Source organism: Melanaphis sacchari, unplaced genomic scaffold (genome assembly GCF_002803265.2).
Source record: "Melanaphis sacchari strain LSU unplaced genomic scaffold, SCAv2.0 Contig28_pilon_pilon, whole genome shotgun sequence".
NCBI lineage: Eukaryota > Metazoa > Arthropoda > Insecta > Hemiptera > Aphididae > Melanaphis > Melanaphis sacchari.
Window position 1 is genome coordinate 2,411,039 of NW_020271162.1, and position 27,677 is coordinate 2,438,715.

The 27,677-nt window shown below is 25.3% G+C and overlaps 1 protein-coding gene across 3 annotated transcripts in view; it reads left to right on the forward strand.

Annotated features, from left to right (window-relative positions):
• LOC112595589 (Down syndrome cell adhesion molecule-like protein Dscam2) overlaps positions 1-27,677 on the forward strand; it is a 290,281-nt gene that overhangs the window by 90,687 nt on the left and 171,917 nt on the right. For all 3 annotated transcript variants that reach the window (XM_025340850.1, XM_025340851.1, XM_025340852.1), the window contains exon 3: positions 11,455-11,778. In XM_025340850.1, coding sequence (XP_025196635.1) covers positions 11,455-11,778 — 324 coding nt within the window. The remainder of the gene's footprint in view (positions 1-11,454; positions 11,779-27,677) is intronic.

The following is a 27,677-nucleotide window of genomic DNA, read 5'->3' on the forward strand; positions in this document are numbered from 1 at the left end:
GTCACTCTTAGTGCCTTTTGTATCCGGTAGGCGCGTGTCGTCGCAACGTTCTCTCCGCGATGTTTTCGCGCGTCCCCGTCTTGTCCTCAAAAATGTCTCCGCTCACGGTCTGGTGCCCGTCACCGGTTTCTTGTTCGCCATTTGTACCTACACACGTCGCCCGGTCTAGTGTGCAGCCGTATCTCGCACACTAACCGTGAGCAATGGACTGAAAATATAAAATGGCCAAATGACCATATGGTCTACAATATACATTAAAAGCAACATAAAGTCATACTTGTGGCTGACGATTGTAGTTCGCAATTGCTTTTAAAGGTTACGATATTTGAACGTAATTATCTGTATATTTTTAATGAATAAGAACATTATTTTGGACAAAGTAATAGAATATATTATTTATATATATATATATATATACATGTGTCATTACCAATCAACTCATTTAATGTTATCGTACAATTAATTATGTTAATTTATGCTTATAAATTTATTACATTAATTTTATTTTTATTATGTATCATAATATTGTTATATATATATATATACATATTATATATGTATATATATATATATATTACTAGGTTTTTCATATCTTTTTTCCATAAATGATTTTTTTTTTTTTTTTCATGAACGATAACAATTAAAAAATATATATTTTAATTAACAGATTACGACAATTATTATACATATTTATTGTTTATAGTATTATGGACATAATAATTAAATTATTATTAACGTAACAAGCACTCATATTATAGAAACAACATATTTTCAAGCTTTTAACCTATTAAAGGAAAACCTCTCTTGATGTACATATCTAAATTCTGGATTTTTTTCGAGAAAAAAACTCAAAATTTATTTTAAATTGTAACTTATGAATATTGCACAAATCGTAAGTAACTGACACTATTTTTACCCATATTTTTTAAAATTGTCAGATTTACGTATTTCATGAATCACGTAATAATATTAATTATAATATACGCATCTGCCACACAACTGTTGCAATAGGTACCACGTTTAATCTTTTATAGCCTCACTAAAGAATAATGGCCGTAAAAAACCCTATATTATTTATATTGTTGTACAAACATTTTATTATATTGTAACTGTAATCTGGTAATATTAAACATAGATTTCAGGAATTTTAAAGTATTAAATAAATTCTATCCTTCCAAAAAATGGAAATAAAACCATGAAACGTTCATAATGCGTACAAAACAACTAAACGATCCTTCTGTAGATTTAGATACTTAAAATAGAAAATATATACGCGTTGGGGGATATCACGTGTTTCAAGAAAAAAACGCTATGACAATGACGGCACTTGCAGAGTCGTAAAAAACAATGATTACACATTGCCCAGCGATGAACGACAGCAAGTCTCGATCGAATACAACGAAAGTCTGTACTCTGAAGTTGTGTGCGTAATTTTATCTTATAGTTCGTCAACTCTCATGCCGTTTAAAAGATACCCAGTGAATGATCTGAGCGTGTAAATGGGTTTACTAGGCTTTCAATCCTCTTTTCCTCTCCCCGCTAAATCTTTGAAACCACGCGTCCGTAAAATACGTTATTTGAGAACTCGCTGGCGGCGGAGGCGTAGCGGATAAGGCATCGCAGTCGTAAAAATGTCAAACGGCTCCTCGTAGTATAATTTTTATGGTCAATGTAAAGGAAAGAGAAATAGAAATAGTTGACAGCCCGGTGGGTGTGCGTAAGTACCTACGGATAGTCTCCGCCAGTGTGAAAAAAAAAAATGCAACCCTTCGGAAAAAAAGGGAAAAGTGCCGCCGCCGTGTGTGGCAGGCGACTCTGGGCCGAGACAAAAAATAAAGTACTTATAACAAAAACAGTAATAAGTATCCTCTTGCGGCATATATAATATCATGTAATGTCGTATAATATTATATACATCATGTCACAGAGTATACGATACCACGCCCAAACCCGACGACTCGGTTTATTAGAGAGACGGCTATTACGCACGGACACAAAGTACACACTATAACATATACAATAAACATTGTATATAATATGAGACTATACACACACACACACACTCCCACACACGCGATATCGTGTATTTTACAATATTGCGTCCCGTCCGAACGACCAGTTTATCGACGAAACGCGCCAGCCCGTTTTTGGCGCAAGCTCGAGGCGATATATAGCATTAAACATGGTTGGCAATGCAGACAATAAATCGACTACTTTGGAGGGACTGTATATATTATTATCATAATATCTGCTGCGACATCGTCGACTAGACGCATAATTTTCTCGACAACGTTTTCGATTTGTGTCGCGCGCACTGTCCATGCGTCGTTGTTACAGGATACTGTCCACTACGATGATAATACGTACGGTAAGAAGGCGATGCGTTCATATTAAGACGGTACAATAGCTTAATCACTGAAAAAAACGATGATAGACTTAAAAATATGAATACGACATAATCATAACACGATGCGCGTTATTATAATATTTCAATACTAAAGTCGTTTAGCTAACGTGATTTTTTTAATTGTATAGTTTGATCTTAAACTTGGTCTACCTAACATAAACATATTGAAATCGACATTAAACAATATTATCCAAACATAAATCAGAAAATTTCGCAATTTTACTCTATAGCTAATGTCAAACTGTCTCATTCATTACTTGTATTTGAACGTTGCACGTATCGTTCGATTAAAACTGAAAAATTAAAAAGAAATATTCTCCTAATTAATGTATTGATATTATTGTAGTTATTTATTTTAAACGTAAAAAGAACAACCAAACTTTTTTGATTCAAATACAATTTACTTTTTTATAAATGAATGTACAATTATATTAACTTTTATAAACTAAATCGTTAAAAAAAAAAAAAAAATGTTTTGTTTTCAGAATAATTGATTAATCAGATACTTCATTACTTATTGTAATGAAATGGAGGTCGATTAAAACTGCAATATTTTATTCATAAGAAAACTACTTTATCTTTATATTCTTAAGCACCATTTGTATATATTTTTATTCTACATAACGATTCTCTGACGGGAGAGTAATTTCATCAATTGTGTATAATAGTTTGACAATAACTTACCGGATTTTGTAACGATTTTATTGACAACCGTTCAATCTCAAAATAGTAACCAAGAGAGATAATGATAATATAATAAATTACCTACATATTTTTTGCATTTCTTTATATTCATTATTCTTATATTTGTAGTATGATATCCATATTATATTAGGTATATATTTTTACTCTAAAATTAAAAAAAAAAAAAAAAAAAAAAAAAAAAAAAAACAAGGAATATTATTTAGTTAAAAATAAATGAATATTTAAGAAAAACTTACATGAATACATAATTAAAAATTATAACTTATAGTTACAAAATTGATTTTATATTCAAAATGTAATTTATATAATTGTATTTGTAGAAATTTAATAAATTAAATATTACAGGCAGAAAGCAAATCTTAATTAATAATTCTCAAATTCTCAAAAATATATAATAGTATTGATTATAATCTATTAAACACAATTATTGTAAATAAAAAAATGAATTTGTTTAAGTCAAAAGTTAAGGGATGGAAAATATCACAGTGATGAATACATTTTAAAATTAATTTTAAATTTATCTGTGGCAAACGTTGGTAAAAGAACCAAGATTGTTGTTGAACGAAAAAGGATTTAAAACTTCGGTGCGCATTGAAGAGATGAGATTGACTTTTAATTAACAAAAACCTCTTCGACAGAAAACGTGGAAACCGATAAGTGAATTCAACTTACCTCCTTAAAAAAAAAAAAACTTTTAGCCTTTAAGCTTAACAAGAAACTTTGCTTTTAGATTTTAAATCGGCTTATTCGTCTAATAATTTTGTACGTTCTTTGTCAAGTCAATTTATTAAAACTTTAATAGTAAATAATACAGTACATAATAAAAGAAAATTAGTTTTCACCAATGAAGCGCAGCGCCAAGGTATCACAACGAAAAAGGCCATTTGACGTATACGTTATTATTATATATAATATAGGTTATATACCTATGAATAAACGTCATTAACAAAAAGCTATTCGAAACAAAACTCGTATCTCTGGTTGATGAAATGTCTTTAAAGCCATGTCGATTTTCCTGTTGTAATAATAAGAAATAAAATATCGACAAAACCAACTGTCGGTGAAAATACTGGAACAATTTAAAGCAAGCTGCAATGCGCAAGGAATTGTAAAGTAAAGCGGGAAACGAGCATCAGGAAAAACATAAATTATTAGTTCCAGACGAGAAGTTGGGACAGCTATAACTTTGATGGACGATTGAAGAACATCTACAGTATGGGTAGTATATTAAAAAAAAATTTAGTCACGACAACCAATATCATAATAATAAAGTTTTCTGCAAGTAATATAATATTATAATATCCCCAATAATAGAACCCACAGACATTCCGACAGTCGTAACAAAGTAAATAAATTTTATTACTATTGACGAGTGAATCATAATTCCCGAGAATTTTTTATTTTTTTTTAGTCGGCAATTGTCAGCTTACAAGTTTAATGTATTATTCCAACGGTTCTCAACCTAGGGTAACCCCTTGGGGTACGCGTCTTGATCTCAAGGGGAACGTAAAAAAAATTGGCTAATGGCGGAAAATGTTGAATATGTTTATTTTAAACAATTTATTTCGAAATTATTCGTGATATGTTATTAAAAATAATGCAACATAAAATTTTTCGTTATTTTTAATTTAAATATTTTAAAAGTAGTTAAATGATAAATTTTAAAAATTATAATGAGGGGTACAATCTAGCAAAATATTAAACTTAGGGGTACGGAACGGAAAAAAGGTTGAGAACCGCTGTATTACTCGAAACAATAACTCTTCCAAAACCAAATTGAGTTATTTACATCATTGCACATAATTTGCGTACACGCACATAACCTATGGTTAATGCACTATAGGTTGAGATATTTTTCCCAATAATTTTATCGGTTTTCTCCATCATGACTCACAATGATTAATTTTTATCAATATTAGTAAACGATTTTTAAAAATATATTTTTGTACTCAAAATAAAATTTGTTCATATTTTTTTTAGAGCTTTTATCGTTAACGTTATTTTTGTATGATTTGAGATATTTCAATTTTCACAACGACGTATTGAGTAGAATATTTAATGCATGAATAATTTATCTCTATTGTGTCCATTTAACATGTATTTTATACTATTTCTAGTTTCTATTACAAACATTTCAGTTTATTTGTATTATACGTGAACTTTATACATATCTGTGATATTACAAAATATGAATTGATTAATTATTAATAAAACTGTCTTCTAAATAATATATATGCGATACCTGCGTATAAAATCCGATTTTAAATATTATATGATCAAATTCGAAAACAACTTTCTACAAAGGATTCGATATCTTAAAATCGATTTAATAATATATCATTTATACACTATACATATATAATGTGCTAATGACACGTTTATTTTGTACATCTATAAAATCTTACTGATTTGAGAGCTAATTAAAAATATTGGCATAAGGTTTTTATTATTTTTAATAAAATTAATTTATTTTTCATTATATATCTGTTCTCAATAATTCAATACATTTTTTTTTATTTTTAAAATGTATAAATGTTGTTATTTATAGTTCTAAATTTAATAAACACATAATTTACTCTATACTTGGATAGTTATAAGGTGTTAAACAAAACAAATTATTGTGCAGTCTATTGGGAATATATATTTAACGACTCCATTACTTGCAATATAACAAAGAACTATAAATATTTTATTTTCATCATATAGGTGTATGTCGTGTACAAGCATTTTAAATTTAACTATTTTTATTGTATAAGTTATTTTAATTATAAAAATAGTTTGTTATGATGTTAGTAATATATTTTATACATTATAATAAAAACACTACGTCAATTCAGTATCACCATCCTTAGCTATGTTAATTATTTCACCGAGGTATTGACAAAATATATTTATTAATTTCTTACAATTCATATTTTATGACAATGTAATTTATTATAAACATATTTAATATCATACATGATTATGTGTAAAGTAGCGTACTAATTATATATACTTAAACATGCCTAAGCAATATATTAATCACTTTGTAAGATATTTTATAATAGCGTGTTTAATGTATTAATTGAAATAAATTTTAAATTTAATTATGTTTGAAAAAATAGTTTGCTTGCAAATAAAATATTATGAAAACTATACGTTTACTAAAAATAATTTTGCCGTAAACATACCAGAGCGAATGAAATAAATCCAAACCGTCATATTATTTCCAGTACAATAATAATGCAATGATATTTTGAAATGAAATACCTTAAAACTTAAAACAAATTTATCAAATCTCCCAAGTGAGTCATCTTGCGATAGATCCCACTTTGCCACCACATTATTCTTTAAACGTGACTGGTGATTTGTTTCTTTTTTTTTAACATCTGAGTAATACTTAAATTACTTAAATAATATAATATATATATATATTATATAACTAGTGTGATAATTAAATTTGTATAACAACTCTATTAAACGTTAAAAATTAAAATATATTATAACTTCCAATAAATCTTTATTTTTTGGATATCTTCATTTTATTTAGGTATGAGTTTCTGGTTTCAAATATTGTATTCTGATTTTCAACATTGGAATACAATTTTATACGTATATTCGAAAACTTATTTTCATTATAATATGAATTAATATAAATTTGATGTTCAGAAAAACACTTAATTTAAACTATAAATAAATGCTTACCAATTTTAAAATGCCAGTCCTTATATAACTAGTTTATGATGTATTATGTGTCACAAATAATAGAATTATCCCTTGTTGCACATTCACTAAGTCCAAAGAAAATTATATCTATAAAACCAACATATTTGATATTGACATACATAAAAGCAATTTATTTGAGGTTATTAATGTAATAAAAAATGTATTTTAGTTTTAACTATGTTCTGGAAAAATGAATATCTATATTAAATAAACAATAAAATACATCCATGATAAATTATAGGTATGCTTTAATATATCTGTACAAGAAAATACTGTTAATTTTTTTTAAATAATTAAATTTAATAATCTATTTATTACTCTTGATGAGAATAAAACAAAACAATTATTCAAATTAATAAAAAAAATAAAAAAACATAGGTAGACAACTACAGTAGTAGATAGATCAACTTTAACATACACCTGTCAAGTCATTGATACTTTACATTATATTATTTTTGTCAACTTTAAAGAACTGTAAACATTATTTTTCTTAAGCAGTAAAAGTATAAACTAAATAATATATGGGTATTAATAATCAGAAATATAAAATAAAGTTAATTATTATAATTAGACTTGGTTTCAATCACATTAGACATATGAATAATGAATAATTCAACAACTAAAGGCAGGCGTGTATATCGCGATTGTCGACAGAAATCTAAGTCAGGCTTTGAAAAAGAATCAATAGGATTGCATCAGATTTAATGAACAGTAATGCGATAAAATATAAAAAGACTAAAATTTTAGAAACTAGTGAAGTATATATATATATATATATATATAATATTATGTCGTATACAGAAAAATGAATCTCTAGGCTATAGCGAAATGGGACGCAACTGTGTACATGCAGCGTAGTCATTTGTGGCATAAAAATATAATACAAGTAGTTACCGATGAAAAATAATCACAATACGCTTATATTTATATATAAATGTATAGATAAAGAGTATATTGAGTAAAATATGAGCATTCACACACGATATTAACTTGAAAAAATTGACTGAAATCAGTAAATCCTAACGAGTATCTGTAGTTTTTGAACATAAAAAATATAATAATATACCTATTGATTTTTTTTTAAATTTAAATTTAAAAATTGACTAATTATTTACTACTAAATCTTTAAGAATTTTAAGTATTGTAAATACATACTTATTGAACTTGAATTTGTTTTGAGACGTTACTCGATCACCAACAACTGAAACTTTCGTGACAACTATATTAATACCACATGCCATGGTATACTCTCGTTTATACATTTTAAATTATAAATATGTTTTTTGGATTATGTTCAAAAACATTGTATATTATGTATTCTAAAAAAATTACAAATTAAAATAAAAGGAAACTTGGTAAATATTTTATTATTACTGTATAATTTTTATTCCTCTTAAAATATCATTAACTTAATAACACAGCAACCTAATTAAAAGTATTTATTAAGCACGTAAAAAAAATACATAATATTAATAGCAGAAATTCTTTTAAAAACTAAACAACAAAATTAAATTACTATTAGCTACCAATATTAGTTTGTGAAGACTCATATTTTTTCATACACTTAGTAACGCTAACATAAATTGGCGTTAAATTATATGCGTATTGTGCACGTATTTCCAACTGTTTTCAAACGCATAATACATCTCGATCGACTTACTATTTACTACCCCTCTATTCCTAATTGAGATTGCCCGAGGTCATCCGATTACCACATTTCAAAAACAAAAAAACACGATAGTAGTATTATAAATAATAAATTAAAATATCATAACTATTATCGTTACTTTTTAAAAACGTATTGTAATGATAATATATGAGATGGTACTTACATATTTTATTATCTCGCTTACCGTGATCATTGTACTTGGGTATAGAGAAAAGGCGGGGATGTTCGCCAACATTCATATACATACATAACACAAGTCTCATTAATTACAGTATTAAAACTTTAAACTACGACAATAGCTCATAGTTTTAAAGAAGTAGTTTTAAATTTATGATGGGGCGACGGCATATTGTCTGCGAACAAAACGACGGTGGCGAGAAAGAAAAAAACAATAGGTATACCATTTCACGTCCAAAATAAACACAAGCTTTATATTTATACGCAAAAATAATAACGATATAGTATACCGCCGTATTATAATGTACATTAAATGTATAGGTATAAGAGTTTCTTCCACACGACCAACACACTATAATATACCTAATAATGATATAATACGCATTATACACGTAATATTATTATTATTATCATCATCATTATCATAAAGCACAAAGACGCGTGTAAAAAAAAAAATAAAAAAAAATAAAACGTGGATGGAAACACTTCGCGGGTGTATTAAAATTACGCGCAAGTCACTATATTATTATGATGTCATTGTACGCCACGAGTTTATGGCAAAAACGTTTTAGCGTTTTGTCTGACGCTCCGAAAATCTACGGCCCAAGCCAGCGCCCTCGTATAGTTAATGTTTGATCGAATTCAACAACATTTGCAGGTGAATTCAACGTAGTTGTAGTATATGCGTGTTTATGTGAAGCGTCGTACACTGCAGATGCAGATCGATTGATCAAAACGCGTTTTACAGAAAATTTAAATTATTATTGTGCCTACACAATAATAATCATCTCAAGTGTATTCCGTCAAATGGATGCTATGCACTTTTTTATTTATGGTATAAATTTATTTTTACCATTTTACGGTGCTCACAGTAATGTGCTATTAATTGTTGAGTTGTATACGTTAATAAAATATGGTACAATTATATGTTATATTAATTATTAAATAATATTAATATTATAAAATAAATGAAATATTTTTTGAAATAATTATACCTAACTACGTAATATTAAAAGTAAATTAAATTACTCAAATCAAAAATGTATACTAAAAAATATATATATAATAAAGTATAAATGATGATATAATTTACTATCTAAAATCTCGTTTTTCGTATACAATAATACATTATTGAATTCAAATTTAACACACTCATTATATTGACCATTTGTATACCTAATATACATCAACACGATACCCTAGCCTTTTTTTTTCTTTAAATAAGTGACTGAAACTAAGACAAAATAACCATTCCTGGTATTTGAAAAACTCTTTAAATATTGTAAATATTTTCAAAGAACTAAAACAGAAACCAGACCTTATATTTTTAATGAAACAGTTACTACTTACTAAAATCAAAATTGAAACTGTTTTAAACAAGTAAATTGCATAAGTATACTAGAACAATAACCCTTAACTCTTTATTTAAATTTTTAAAATATTAGACTTAGTATTAAAATTTATTAAAAAAAATAGTGCTGAAACAAAAAAAAATATATAACAAACATACGTATATAATATTAAATATTTCAATATTTTGTTCCTAACATTATTATTGATACATTCAATTTTGGGTGTAAACTTTAATATTAATGAAATATCTGAAAAAAAAAATAATAGTTTTAGTTACATACCTAAAACAAAATAACGCAATATAATATTATATTATTAAGTAAAACATTTAACACAAAATCATAGGAGAAAAAAATCTGATATGAGCAAAAACTAATTTATTAGTTACTAACTGCATTATTTTTTTATGTAAATTAAATACATATATTTCTTTGTTGACTAACAAAAACATTACATAAGTAAGTTCAGATTCAGTATAATATAATTTTTTTTAATTATTTGTTTACTCGTATCAAACGATCTCATTGGAAAGTTCACTGATTTTCAAATGTTACTGAAAATAATACTTTTTTCAAAAAAAAAAAAAAAAATCCACATTTTGCAATAACGTCACTGTATACTGAACGTGCAGAAAGTTCGATATAATATATATATATATATATATTAATATGTACCTATCTACATTTCTATATAGGTATTTTTCCGCCTCTTACAAATAAACAAGGCAATATATAAAACCATTCGATAAAGTGTATTTAGATTGAAATTGAAATGATGATATCTGGTTGTATAAATATTATATTTTTGATCGTCAATAAGATGATAATCGTAACGGCCATTGTCGTTGATATTATTATCTCACTCTCGTGTATGTAATTTACAGATAAATTAACTTTTGTAAGACCAAATATAAAATTATTAGTTTTTAAAAACACAAAACACTTGAATTAAAAGTATTTTCTACTAATTTGAAATAATACTGCGGTATTATGTTATCGTGTAACTGTTTATGAACGTATTGATCATGTATCCGCGTTTTGATAATAAAGGGTGCTTATTTTAGAGAATCACGTTGGAGTACACAGGTTTATAAACGATAAAAATTAATGGATTGCTAACGAAATGTATTTGTGATAATGATAAACTGACCGACGTAAGCTATCAAGTCTGGCTAATGGACTTTTCAAACAATCGAGATGGAAAATAATTAGTGTTAGGTATAATTGTTTTTAATTTTTAGAAATGGACGTTTATTAGATGATTCGATATCTCGAAACCGCTTTTTCGTGTTATGTATGAAAGAAAATTGACTGACATACGACATGGCTGTGTTGTTAGCGTTTTGGGCGCATCATAAATATTATTTTGAGACGAAACCAAGCTCGAACGCACCACAAACTACAAATGTATAACTTTGCAACGATTTTTCTTATTTCAGCTCTAGGATACGGCGGTGAAGAGCATGGACCACGTTTCGTAGTTGAGCCACCGGTATCAGTTTTCTTTTCGAACGCCACCGGGGCTCGGGTGGAATGTTCTGCTGAGGGAACACCCAAGCCGCTGGTTCATTGGCAGACGGTACTCGATGGTTCGACGGTTAGGGGCGTTAGAGATCTAATGCACGTTGACGACAATGGAACTCTAGTCTTTTCACCATTTGCTGAACACCAATACACTCCGGACGTGCACTCTGTCGCGTACAGATGCGTGGCTCACAGTCGTGCGGGCACGATCGTTTCCCGGACCGTTCAAGTCAGAGCTGGTAAGTGAAAAATGTATATTCTATACTGATGATATTACAATATGAATACACTACTGAATACACAAATATTCATAAGTACAAACTTATGGTCTATATTATGTGTAAAATGAAGTATTATAAGATTTAAAAATGTATTATATTATTCCCAGAAAAATCTGTAGGGAAAAATAGAATTTGAGAGGCGGAAAAGGAGCTAAAATGTTGAGTGAAGACACTAGATCCAAGAGACGATACGTTTTGAAAATCTGAATCCACCACTCGTTTGTGGTAAATGAAATAGATATGTTGGTTGTATTTAATATTCGTTTCAAATAACAATAATTTCATAATGGAAATAATATTCAATTTTTTACATGATATTTTTTAATTTTTTAATTTTAAATTGATTGCTATTATATTATAGTATATAATTTTAAACCAGATATTACTAGTTACTCTTATCGACACTATCACCTAAAATTTTAGTCATGCTATGGTGTCTACAACACTCCCATAAACGTACAAGTATATTCGTACGTACAATAAGTAATACCTATAAAAAAGATTAGATTTTGTTTCAAGACCAATTCCATTTTGATAATTTAAGCATCTAAACTTGTGAAAAAGAAATTTACATTAACAAACATCTAGCATGTTCAATTTAATAGTTTGCACGGAATTATGGTTATATCATATTGGTAGGTATTATGCGTTGTTCACATGTTCGATTTACACAAGTATCTATATAAAACTGTTTTCCATCTATATAGAGAAAAATACTATTTATAATGGTTAATGACATAACATGCACTTTACGTTTTATCTTTGATAATAATAATAAAAAAATAACAATGGCTATACTATTATTTTTTCCATCAAAATGAACAACCTATCTGTTATACTATGTGCGCAATACCCACCCGTACAACTATGTAACGTGTACGGTTTATGTTTTGTACAGAAAAATTATTACATGCGCCAGTTCAGATGAAACAACGAATTGTTTCCTTAAGAGTGGTAGTATACTAGTACTTCCACAAACCCATCAATACCACTTGATTGTACCTACTTAAGATACGTTATGGTTAGATAAATACGGAATCAAATCATTAAAAAACTTTAATGGACATGTTGTTACAATTCTATTATTATAATAGCTATATATAAACTATATAATAATTATTCTTTAAATTCAATTAAACGGTTCCTCTTTTACAATTCAAAAATGGCTTTGTACTTTATAAAAACTAAATCATATGGTTATATTATATATATATAAAAAAATATACTTATTAAACTGCAGGTTCACATTCACCACTATAACAATAATGGTAATTAAGAACAAAATAACAAATTATTCATGCATTTCTGTTATTTTATTTACTATTGTGTTATTTTCTAAATGGCAAGGTATTATTATCTCGAGGATCTAAACAAAAAGACATAAAATGTAAACATTTTTACTACCATTGTATTTTTTCAAAATAGGTGAATGAAAAAACGAGATAAATGTGTACACTTTTTATTAAAAAAAAAAAAAACTCACTATTATAATGAAAACTACTTTGGATACACTATAATGTAACATATTATGTTTATTGATAAAGAAAATATTATAAATAAAAACGTTATCAAAAAATAAAAATTAATAAATAAAACATAAACCTTGTGATGATTTTAGATTATATATATATATATACTTACAATCGATAAAAAAAATGTACATTAAAATAGATGCATGTTGGTATATAATATGTTAAATAATAATTCAATAAATAAATAAATGTGTTTGCGTAAGATTTATTTTTTTGTTTTTATACCGTTTAGAGAAAATATGAATATACCATAAAAATGGTCTAAGAACATTTCTAGTATTTATAAAGACACGCGTAATATATAAAATGGATTATAAGGGTTCTTAAAACTCGGTTTACTATCGTACTTCGATCATCCGGATATAATATCCATGACACGTTTCTTAAAACAAAAGCCGTTGGATTATACTATAATGCACATACACACACACACACACATATAGAATTACTGCTATTATTATTTATTAATGTAGCGTAAATCCTTGGCTAGTGGGTAAAAGCTTCGGGTCACGGTTTTTGATTAGGACGTTAGCGTTTCAAAACCCACAATTTAATCACGTTGGTTTGTTTCGTTGAGTCCAGATACTTAATCATTATTTTTTTCTCGTTCTATAAAATGCTGAAACTCAAAAATAATTAACGACCCTCGATCCCACTCAATATATATAATATAATATAATAAGTCGAGGTCAAAGTGATGATAATGCGGGGGTGCGTATTATTAAAAAAGTCAATACACCATCATCGTCATCGTGTCACACTCGGTATAGTTTATATTATTATATACAGTAAAGTCATACGGTAGATTTTTGATGTATATATATATATATATATTATACAAACACCCGACAACGACTACAGTAGTGGAGGTTTGCGGTGGCGGAAGCACTGGCCGCTTTATTCCCTCGCTACGGGAATGCTGCTACTACTGCTGCTCTGATACAGCCGAGAAATGAGGTGGAAAAAATCATTGGACCACGAGTAACGCCCTGAGTAATTCATGAGCCTCCGCTGCTCCCACCTATAACTCCTCCACCACGTTCCTTCCAGAACTAGGACTAAAATTCAGGCGTGTTCACAACCGTCGCCTCCGACCTTTTATTTGTATATTTTTTACTTATATATTATGTCTATATATCTATGTGTATATATCTTCTGGATTTTTTTTTTTTTTGCCTCTGTGAAATGTTTTTTTCATTACGCAGGAGACGGAAGCTCGGGATTTAGATGCAAATATAATATATATTACACGCTATACAGTATACACGAATCGTATAAGTATGATGTACACAGCATTATGATATAATATATATACACTACTACACTAGTAAATTTTTGACGACGACTGTATCATCGACAATACGTGAGAAACAAATATATTTTGTTTATATCCCTTTATATACACTACGTACATTTAATTTTGTTTATAATTAAACTGGATATATTATAGTCGTGAACGTGGAAAATGATTTACCGCAAAAACGGTGAATATAAGCTCAGATGAGATAACGTTAATTCCCGAACCATATAATATTATATATAACACATTCTTGGACTATTGTCGTCGGTCCAATGATTTGATTTCGTTCCATTATCGTTTTCGCACGCAATTATCGCCAGCGGAAATATCAGCGAGTAATAGTAATCTGGATTAAAGTAGTTAACGGTATACGCGTCTCGTTTTCGTGGTTTATTTGTTTTCTACCGCAAAATGATCGAAATAAGATTTCCAAACAGTTGACGTGGCAAGGAAACACAAACTGGCGTATGTGTTGCCTCACTGTCTCAAATCCTAAACGAAAATCTTGAAAAGTATTAAACTATTACGTGCGTTTCAAAAATAACGTATAGAATTCTACATTAAAAGGTTGAGTGTAATATAACGTAGTCATTAGGTTATATAATGATTAAGAAACATCAAAAAATACAAACATATCAATTATTCATTATTTGTCTTATCTGAGACAATATATTTGATGCATAAAAAAATATAGGAATCAAGTTAAAAAATTAGTCGTTGTTTTCAATAATAATTATTAAAAAAGGCAAATAAAAATCTAAGCAGGAACTGGCCAGGAAGTATTGGTTAAAAATTAAGTACTTAAAGGAACTTTTAAGAAAAAACATTATATTTGTTTCGATGAATAGTAATTAACTGAATGATTTCGTTTGTCATGCAAAAAAATAATAAGATCTTAATATAGAAGAGAAAAGTTAAATGGAAAAAAAGAAACAATAACAAAAATAATCATTTGAATGTTTTTTTTTTTTTTTAACTGGTTTAAATATTTATTTTTAAATTAAGTCATAAATCAATAAAATGAAAGTGTTAAATTTTAAAGCTATTGTTAAAAAAAAAAAAAATAAATTATAATAACATATTATTTAAAATATATTTTATAATAGCAAAAAAAAAATGTATATAATTATGAAGGTTTTTATATTATTATGTTAATATAGTATAATATTTATATTCAACTTGAGTGAAGGTAAAAATAATAGTTTAAAATAATATTATTTCTATGGAAGAAAATTAACGTTCGTTATGACTCACTGAATGATTTTAACGGAACTATTATTATTCAACACCAACAGAGTTTTAATAAGCAAAATTTACACATAAAAGTACGATCGGGTTAATTTTTTCACAGTTGAAGGAAATTTGGAGACGGCATTCGACAAGTACTAAAATATTCTAATCTTTGTAATAATAATATAATAGCATAATAAAATATAATAAAAACACATATGCGATGATGAAATTCACGCAGAGCATATTTGTTAAAAAATAAGAATTTCTTTAAGTTAAATAAAATTATGCCACTCGACCCGAGGGCATCTTTTAAGTTTATTAACATTTCAATGAACCGCATACTATAATTAAACGTAGGTAAGTACTTTCTCCTTTTATTTTCTAATCTTGGCTGAAATTATAAACATTATAAACTATAAGTAACAACGAAGTAGGTACTTCTTAAAAAGCTAACAATTACAATAGTTATTGAAACTGAAATGCTTGTAAATTATAAACGATCAAAGCAGCCAACTAATAACTATTAACTATTATTTACAAAAAAGAAAAAAATAAGTTTTAAATAACACGTTTGCTGAGTATTACCACTCAGTGAATTATCTAATTTCATATTAATTATCGTTCACATCGTATTCACCGTTTATTAAATTTAATAACTAAGTATAAACTTACAGTAAATATTTAAGATTCAAAGTTTAACAAAATGAATAAATTGATTTTTAAAGAATTAAATATGGTTTTTATCTTTTTATTTCAGAAGTTATTTCTTACATAATTAACTTATTTTTTGTGGAATTAATGAATTTTATGAGCAATGATGTTTTACCAATTTTTTGAAATTCAAAATAGAAAAAAAAAGTGAAAATTACAAATAATGCGGTTCTACGGGTGTGGAACATTTAAACGACAGAATTCGTAAGCATTTTTACTGAATTTTTCTTTATTTACATTTAATACCTAATTTATATGGAGTCCATATTGTTGAGCCATATTCATAAATATAATATGCCAAAGAAAAATACCTAAATGTATTTTAAAACATATTTATAATTAAATTTAGTTGAATTTTAATGAATAAAACCTAAGAATTTTTTACCTATTAAAAATATTGGTAGGATAAAAAATCAAATAACACAAAGATCCTAATAGGCTTCATAATTTACAATTAAATGACAATATTTAATAAAAAAATAAATCAGAAAAAAAGAGTTATTGTTTTCAATTTATTTAAAGTTAGTAAAAAAAATTTAACGGTCAATGTTATTGAATATCTCAGGAAAATCGGTGTATTTAACATAAAAATTATCATCAACCAGAAAGGATGTCAGATAAAGTATTTTAGAAGTTAAATAAATAGTTATGTCAATAACTAGAGGTCCCAAGACTAGATCGTTAGGCTAGTATGCGTGGTAATGTTGTTATTGACATAACTAAACTTAAAGGTACGGATGATTTTAGCTTCCTACAAACAATATGTGATTAAAATTAACTTATATATTACGTAAACATCGATTATATCATTTATAGTTAACATTATTAAAATATATTTTTTGTTTTTGTTTGAAGGTAATTTCAGTGAGATTGAAATTTACTTAACAATGCACTTTCTGAGCGTATAAAAAACGATGATATTCCGTTCACGCTCTACATCGATTTAATTGTAAATTGTAGGTAATATACACTTAACATACAAGTTATAGCATATTTTTGTTTTTTATTAGTCATTGGTTAACATTCATAATTATTATATTACGTCTATTATTTTTAAGTATTCTAATAATGAACAAAAACTCACTTTACATTCTAAAAAAATGTGAATATAACACATTATCATTCCGTTGTAAATCGCATTTTAAAACCAATCAATATAATCAAATTGAATACGTTTAGCATACAGTTATTTTTTACCTCGAGAGCTAATATTAATTACAATATATCATTAGGTTTATATTATTATAGTTAACGGCTGTGTGATGATATATTATAATGGTGGTGTTTCCATTTTAAATGAACATTGAGCACAATAATAAAAAATTGTAAAAAATAAAAATGAATTTTAATATTTTATTCTTTATTGCTCATTGTTAAACAAATAGTATTATCATACAAAACAACGCATAATATTATATTATGATCGTGAACATAATTAATTTATATTTTTTAATTATACTATGTTAATGACATTAATAACAAAAACATAAGCCAAATGTAAATATATTAATTATAATAATATATAAACAAAAATATTGATCGATTGGTTATTATGTTGGTATATTTTTTTATTCCATACTTGTAATACTGATACCTAGTATTTTTATTTGATTATTATTATCATCACTAATTAAAATGTATTATAATTTATTTCAATATTTAAAAATGTATTTATCTTTTATATATTATCATTAAGTTGTGATGACCAGATCAGGAAAATTTAAAATTTATAAATATAGTCTTTACGTAACATTATTTAAAATATATAATTTTTAGTTAATTTAAACAATAACATTTTAAATTTTAAATAACTTTAATAACTTGTATATCACCAATTTTATATATGAAGAACAATTTATGAAGTAACATAAAAAAAAGTCATCTTCACATCTATAGTTAACATTTTACTATATCGTATTTTATATAAAAAAAATGTAAATGGATAAACTCTTAGATCACTAGCTGTATTTGTACGCTATAGGTAGAATACCTTTTTACCTCTAATTTGCATTTAGAGTGTTCAATTATTAATTGAATTAGGTGTTTTAATGTATATAAAGATTAATCAAACATGATAAACCTAATTTTCTCCCAATAACGAATTTATTTTGAGATAAAAAGATAGATTTTATTTTTTTTAAAGTAGTTATTTTCGTAAAATTACATTACTTTAGTAGATATTTAAAAATCCAAGAATATAATGATAAATTCTTTGAATTTACTGCAACGTTTAAAAAATGAAAATTTTTATTAATTAAATATTAATTGATATACATATTATGGACGGTGTTTGGGATGATTTATGAATCACCATGAATAAGAATGGTATAGATAATTAAGATTAAAAATGTGTAAAAATAAAATTTCTGTTAAATTATTTAAATTATCAGTTTTTACACAATATATTAAATAAGAGTAACAATATTTTAAATAAAATAAACTATTAATAATCTTAATAAAATTATATTATAAATTTGTATAAAGCAAAAGTTGTTTTGATGTTATACTAATACTGGTATCGATAATGACATAATTACAAAATCACTAAAAAAGAATAATGAAACATTAATACATAATAAATTAATAATATAATTTATAATTATTGTTATAATTTATAATATATAATAGATTAGTGACATTTTTGAATATATTATTTGCATGAATATGGTAATTGAATAATTTATCTTCAATATATGGGAAATTCGGAAGTTTGGTTAATCTATAAAAAATGGGATTCAGTTATCGTATGTTACTTATATTAAATAATTATATTATAGAGCTATACTTGAGAGTATGTGTATTTATCTGATTTTATTTCATGATTTAACTATAATTAGAGAAGTTTGAATTAATTAAGGACAGGATAAATTATCTGTATGAATATATTATATTTATTGACTTTATATATATTATGGAGTAAAACAATAATAAACAGTAATAAACAATAAAATAAAATACATGTATAATATTTATTTATTTTTGTATTCCGAACATTGTTTACTATATTAACCATATTGTAGGTTGAAAATAATTTTTGATACTTTTTAATTTTTTACTTACTGTACTTACACTAATTTTTGGTAAATTTAAAAAAAATAAAACCACGGGTTCTATAAGGTGGATATTAACCAAAATATAATTTAAAGGAATTAAATGTTAAATGGATTTTATGGTCAAAACCTTCAAATTTCAGAGGCGTCCTAAATTTAATATATATTAAACATAATATAGAATCACTTCGGAGGGGGTCTATTTTATCTGAAAACCGACTTATTGTATAGCAGCATTTATTCACTATGTTTTTTTTTTTTTTTGAAATACTAACATTTATTAAATTAAATCATGACGTAATACTATTATTAAGTATAAATACAAACACACCTACTGAACAAAAGGCCATCGCGCAAATTCTGGAGTTAACCCACTGCACGGGGTCCGAAGCTTAGTTTAGAAAACAATAATTTTGTACACGGTTTGTGGTCTCTGTCGTCATTATCGTTGGTTTTCATAAAACGTTATCGGAAATGTTAGACTGGGACTTTATCCGAATGCTGAGTTAACGCATTAATAATGCATGCATGTAAGTCATAGATTGCGCGTGAGTATGTAAAATTATTATCATGTCTAATAATTTAAAATATAACCTGTAGCTGGGTTGCATATTGCAATACAATGATCATCACAAATTATTTAAGTCTTGGTCTGCTACAATTCTTAGAATATGATGTATGTTTAGTATACTTCACATTTAACACATTTTATGTTCTATATGCAATGTTATAGAATTGTTTTTTTACTATTGTAAATAATATTACTACTTGTAAGTAAAAATAAATTAAAAATTTAAATAAATATAATATAATTATATAACTTAGAAATAGATAATGAGTTTTGCTTTTGTATTGAATAGCAGGTTATCCATCATGGTTTTGCCTGTGAAATCTTAATAGGTATATAAATAAATAAATAAATAAATAAATAATGACGACGATTTTATTATACATTTTCTCAATAAATTACATTTGATTTATTCTCATTTGTTGCCAAAATTTCTAAACTTGTGGGCGTACTAACTCTGGAGCATGTCACATAAAATTGTCCACGTGAAAAATATCCTGAAGATAATATGAGCTAAAGGCTCACGGCTTTTATGCGCTTACTCATCGATGTATATAAATAATATACAATTTACAAGTAAAATTTTGTTTTTTGCCAATTTCATCCCCTTAAAATCAAAATTTCGAAAACATTTTTCGTAATACACAAAAAGTTATAATATTTATCTACCCTCAAAATTTCAAATCGATAGCTCTAATAAGTTCGATTCTGCGTTGATTATGAATCAGTTATTCAGGACAATCTCGTTTATATAATTTTAACGTATAAATATACAAAACTTAATATTTTTAATTTTAAAATATTTGAAGAACCACTTTAATAATAATATAATATAATGGCTTACTCTAATGGTATTATATCCACAAAAATGTCTCATCGATGGAGAATAGGTTCTGCTCGCTAGCTTAATCAATTAAATCAGAATACGATTCGATTCAACGGTTCGTTGATGAAAATATACACTTAAACAATAGGTATATAAAATAATATTTTTCAAATTGTGTAATGCTATAGCTACTGAAATTGTTTTATTCAAGTAGGCTTACTACTAAAAGTATTTACATATTTTTTACAAATTAAATCGTTCAATTTCACAACAATTATTGAAATTATATTTAAATATCTATTCTTGAAATACGTACCTACATCCAAGTTTAATTGCATAAAAAAAAAACCTATGATCATAGAGCCTAAATAATTCTTTATACGAAAACTGAATACATTCTTTTTTTCATAGTTACAAAAGTTTATTTCTTTATTTCTATTCGCTTTTTGTGTATTTTACGATTAAAAAATACTACATATCCAGAAAATCTTTACTGTATAAGCAAAATTAAAAACTTAATAGTTATTCTTTGTTGAACTTTTTCAAAAAATCATATATGTAAATAATAAAAATTGTAAAAACCTATTCATTATTATTATAATGAATTCTAAGTAAGCAAATTAATTCAAGTACACACAAAAGACAAAAATAATACATCTTACACGCGCTAAAGACAATATTTCCATCCAATCCAATCGATTATATTATATTTTAAAACGATGAGCCAATTTGATATTTTAGCAGTAAAATAGACACAAGTAATTTATCTATTGTTTTAACTAAAACAGTAAGAAATATTTTTTTTTTTAAGTAGGAGACAAAGATAAAAACACGAAATTGGGCGTATGATAATTTTAAGACGGCGTCTTGAATAGGCAATATCACTACCTACATTTAAATGAATAGTATTCTAATTTGCGCGTTATTGACCGGACGTATAATAATTTTGATAACTTTTAAACAAAATTTATAATATTGTGATGTGATTTATATTTTATAAAATCAACACAAAAACTTAATATTTTGATCTTACAATATATTTTATAATTTTAGCAAAAGAGATAATGAGAGTTGTATAATAAGTTTTACTTTGGTCAACTTTTTAACTCAATAGTTTTTTTTTTTTTTTTTTGTATAACACGATATCTTATCCATTAAATTTTTAAATTTATTTTTGTTTATATCAACATTTAATGGTGTATAGTATAGTTTTTTAAAAACAGTTAAACACATGATATTGTTTGGTTTTTGGTTGCTAAAAAATATTTATTTGTATTTGTATTTTTTATTAACTGCCATTTAATATAGTTTATGTTCACTATTGTCGTAATATTTGTGATAAAGGGAACACAAATATTCCATAAATTAATAAAATACTATGCAAATTTGTTTTTTATAGGAACGTTATTTTTTTTTTCGATTGAATTTAACTTTCTGAAATAAAAATAAATCTATCGTTACCTATACTTTTAGTAAATAATCTTAAGTATAAATATAAGAAGACTTGTACCAATTATTTATAAGTACGTGTTATTTGCATAATTGCTATTTTTATTATACAGAGTTGATTTAAATACAATATATTTTATAATTTATACTTAATATTACAGGTATATTTTCAGTGAAGGGTTCGTTCTCTATATGTTTAGCTGGTACACATTTAACTCTTGACCAATACATTCACCTTTTTTTCTACCCTAGTTGAAATAAGAATGTGACTGTTATAAAACACACACAAATAATATATATATTATGTGTGTGTGTATTGGATAAATGCGAATGTATATAGAAGGTCGTGTATCGACAGACGTGTTTGTTGAATCGATAAACTAAATACTAGCTTTTTGCCTGTGATTTTGTTTTATATATAGGCCAAGTCAAGTTATATTATATAGCCTTTTTAAAAATCTGAGATAGTCTGGTTGGCGATAAGTTGAGTACCTCCGATTGTTTCCAACGGCTATATTGTTGTTATTTTACGCACGTTTATATATATATTTATATATTATATACTTGCACGTACGTTAAACAGTAATAAATATTCGTATATATTATGTAAATCACACATTTTAATCATAGATTTATATAAAGTAGGTATCTTATACATTTTTATAACAGTGCATACTACATAAATCCGGAGTTATAAAACGAAGTGTTATTGAATATTTAACCAAATCTTATGTTTTTGATTAATAGTATACATTTTTCAACCTTGCACAGTCAAAAATTGGAAAACAATTATTTAATTGAACTGATTTATATTTATTTATTTTTTAATATCAAGATTTGCAAAGTTTTTCTGTGTTTTAAAGTATGATCCAACGATTTTTGTTTTGAGATACAAAGTAAAAGAAAAACTGACATATATAATAGTTGAGTAGTACATAATATAGGCATGGGTAATTTGGCATTTTCCATAAATCTTTTCTTATTATCTCCGTTAAGTAGTAAGTTTTATACAAACGAAAACTAAACATTTATTTTAGTCATTATTGGAATTTTCACAAATGAAAAATAATAAGAATCATACTAAAATTGAATTAGTTCACTTGACATCTTAAAGTTGACATTTTTAATATTTACACTACGCCTGACATTACATAAGTAAAATCGATACAAAAGAAACTCTGGGTTTTTTTAATTTTAAGAAAAGATAGAGAATTTTTTTGCAGTTTGTGACTTTACCAATGCTATATCTGACTGCTACTTTAATGTTTATTAAAAAACAATGTCTATAAAAGTCTAACTCACTATTCTTTTTTATTAATCTTTACAGAACCAACGTAATTAAGCCACTTCATAATTATTCATTTATTAAAATATTATCAAACAACTGAACTATATTATTGTAATTGAAGAACCATAAAATATTTTACTTTTTTTGTTCAACGCTAAACTTTTTTTTATTAACAACCAAAGTTTTTTCACTTAAACAATAAACTGCATCATACGGGTATACATATTATTATTCAAAAAAAATTAAATATCGTACTATAATACGACGATATATATATATATATATATATCGTAATTTAAAAACTAGTGAATTATTTATTAGTTGATTAATTATTCATAATTAATTAAGTCATTATAATGGATTTAAGTATATTATAATACAGGTATTTTATTATACCTCATCTCATTAATTTTCATCAAGTTTTAAGAATATTTATGTTTATTTTTTTTATATTATTTACTTAAAAACATAACATACTTAACTAAAATTTTTTTAAGATTTATAATTTTTTACTGTAGTGTATTACAAATAACCAGTAGGTAAGCTATTTTTTTAACATAGGTTTTCTTTTTATTATATAATTTTACAATAAAAATATAGTTTAAATAATTTGGTTGCATAATGATATTATATTAAACTAATATTACTATTTAGAGTAAATATACAAATACATTGATGTTGAAGGTTGTTTAATAACAAACCTAATAAAGATAATTATTGTACAACCATTGATATTAAACACTATAAATTTGTAAATAATAATAATTTAAGTAAAATCTAGTTGTGTTTGATTTACCTGCTTAGTAATATAATTGCTGTGTAGTTTTAAAAAATAACTGGAAGTAGTCATTACAACTTAAAAATATTATAAAGTTAATTTTTTTTTTTTAGTGTCTTATATTTATATTTATAGTTATAGACATATTTAGTTATTTTTTAAATCAACTTAAAAACTTAACTAGTTAAATAAATAATTGTAAAAATGTAACCGTTTTAAATTATTTATGAATAAATCATATAGTATTATAAATAATTAAAAACATCAACTATCTATAATCATTTATAGCTATAGTTAACATAATTAAAATAATTATTTGTGTGTTTTCTTTTTTAATTATACCCTAATTTATTGATGTATAAATAAATATGCATTGATTTAATCGTTTGTGTGAGGTATATGTGTAATTAACTAAACAATACAATTTGTGTTTAATAAGAAAGAATAATATTAGTTTTATTTTTGTTCAAATATTAAGTTTACATTATTTTATTCATATTCTTTTTTAATTTTTTAGAATAGTTTTATTCTTAACTTATTTATAAACAAAATTCAACGTTAAGTTCACTAATAAAAGTTAATTATTTTTAGTATATTTCTTATTCTTACAAAAATCATTAAAAACATTTAAACGATGCTCGATTTCGTACTAAATAGGCTTTATCTGTATTAGTTCAAAAACATTTTAGAAATTCATTAGAGTAGAATTAATATATTTTAATTTTACTTAATATTTTTAATGGTGCTGATATTAAATTTTTATGAATTTATTTAATAGTGTAAGATTACCTGTATAATTTTTTTTTTAGTGTGGCATCGCCATGCAAAAATAAAATTAATTTAACATACTAAGTAATAGTGTCATTAAAATCTACTGTTTATAAACATCGTCCGCAATTATAATATAGCCATTTATTATTTTTTTCTAATAGAAATATATTTTTATGGTCGATATTTAATATTTAATTGATATTTAATATCTTAGAAACTAATTTAATTTTACTTTTCATAATTATAAGTGAATGTTAAAAATAAACCATGATAATTTTGTTGATCAAAAAAAAAAACTGTAACTTGTTCAATTATAAGCCAATTAATATTATTTTAAAACGTGTATTATAATTTGTAGAAGATTGCGTTTTGTTTAAAAAAATCTATAATCATTAAAATTTTTTTTCTTGTAAGGTGTAGTTTGTTTTTCTCGTAAAATGCAATTTTTAAACATGACATTAGCATTTTTATTATAAATTATATCATATCAAGGTTTCTTAATGTAGGTACGCTATATTTTTCATAATTTTGCTTCACGGATGTAGTACTTAGTTGTTAAGGGATTGCTTTAGTGTTAATATAACAACAAATCTTGACTGAAATTGTTGGATTAGTATATGTATATGTAAAGTAAAATTGAATTATATAATAAGAACACCACCGCATTTGTCATATGAATGATAATTTATACGCTAACTAACCGTCCATCACCGCCTCACCATTATCCAATGGCGTACAAGAAATTTGATCATATATATATATATATATATATATAAGTTTTTATAATCATATTATTACTGAATTTAACTATACTGAACACAACTTAAGTTTAAATTAATAGATTGTTTAATAATGGTTTTCATTAAAAAGTTGAGAGTAATAAGAAACAAGTTAACTATAACTTAATTTTTTTAGTATTTTAAATTATCACAACCTATAAAACTATATTAAATTTATTATCAAGAAAAAAAGGCTCTGCAATATATTTCGATAATTAGGTAATATATATTGTCGTAATCACAACATTACACTAAAATAAATTACTTCAATCTATATAAGAAAATATCAGCGATTTCCCACTCTAAAATGATTATTAAATTTTAAATATAATTACCTATATTTTATAAAGAATATATAGAAATATTTTATCTACTTACTTACGGTCGTTCATTTTACACCAAATGCAATCAACTGTTCGTATTTTTATTTTGTGTGAATTTTATTACTGTACAATGATTATCACAAATTTGTTATGAGTGATTAAAGAACAACAATTTTTGACGGTAACTTACAAATAAATAATTATATTGTATGTATAAATGTAAAAAGTGCCTTAAATATTGTGTTGTTTTTTTTTTTTTTTTGTTGATTTGTTGATTATTAATATTATTTAACTAATTAATTTTGATATGGTGTACATATAATAATATTATTGGTTTATTCAATAATTATAATAATATAGTGGTTTAAAATTATTATGTATCCACATTTGTTTTTTCAGCTCACATATAATCTAGCTAATTTAATATTTTAAATGTTTAATCTGTATATTTTTATACTATTTTATCTATCAGTTTTTACTGCCCAAAAGTTTAATTGTTTTTCTATTACTATATAAATTTAATATTAAATGTTACTTTGTCAAAATAACGTATTTTGAACTGTATAAAATATCTAGCGTATTTAATCTAAATATTTTAAAAGTTTAAATTATTATTTAGATGCCAGTTATACTTGTTTACTTAATATACGTAAAACGATACCAACTGAATGGTTATATGAATATTAAATGGAAATTTAAAATAAATAAAATAGTGACATTAGTGTACATAGAAAATACCATGAAAAATGTAAATGGGGTATTAGATTTTTAAAACTTTTATTTTTTATTTTTTAATAAACGATGACACAGTATATATTAGTTTTGAAATAATATGCTAGTAAAGCGGCAGTAACTGTAAGCACGTTTTCGATAACATGGTAGACGTCATTTGTTTTGTGGTACGTAAAAAATATTATTACCTAATTGAATATTAGGTATATTTCTTAATTTTGTTTCAAATTATTCGAAACAAACTTATGACTTATGTTGATAAGATATTTGCTCAAGTGCATTAAAAACTGAACAATTATTCTTTTGCAACAATCTCATTACTTAGATATTTTTATGTTTTTTCTCTATATTCAGCGTATAATCTTAATTGAAAATCACAAAAATATTATCCCGATCGTCTATAAAGTACTAATAGTTAGTTATTTCAGATAGTTAAGCTACTTAAACATAAAATAACGAGTAAAGTTAAAATTCTTTTCATGGAATCATGTAAAGTAAATAAAATGAAACACTATGA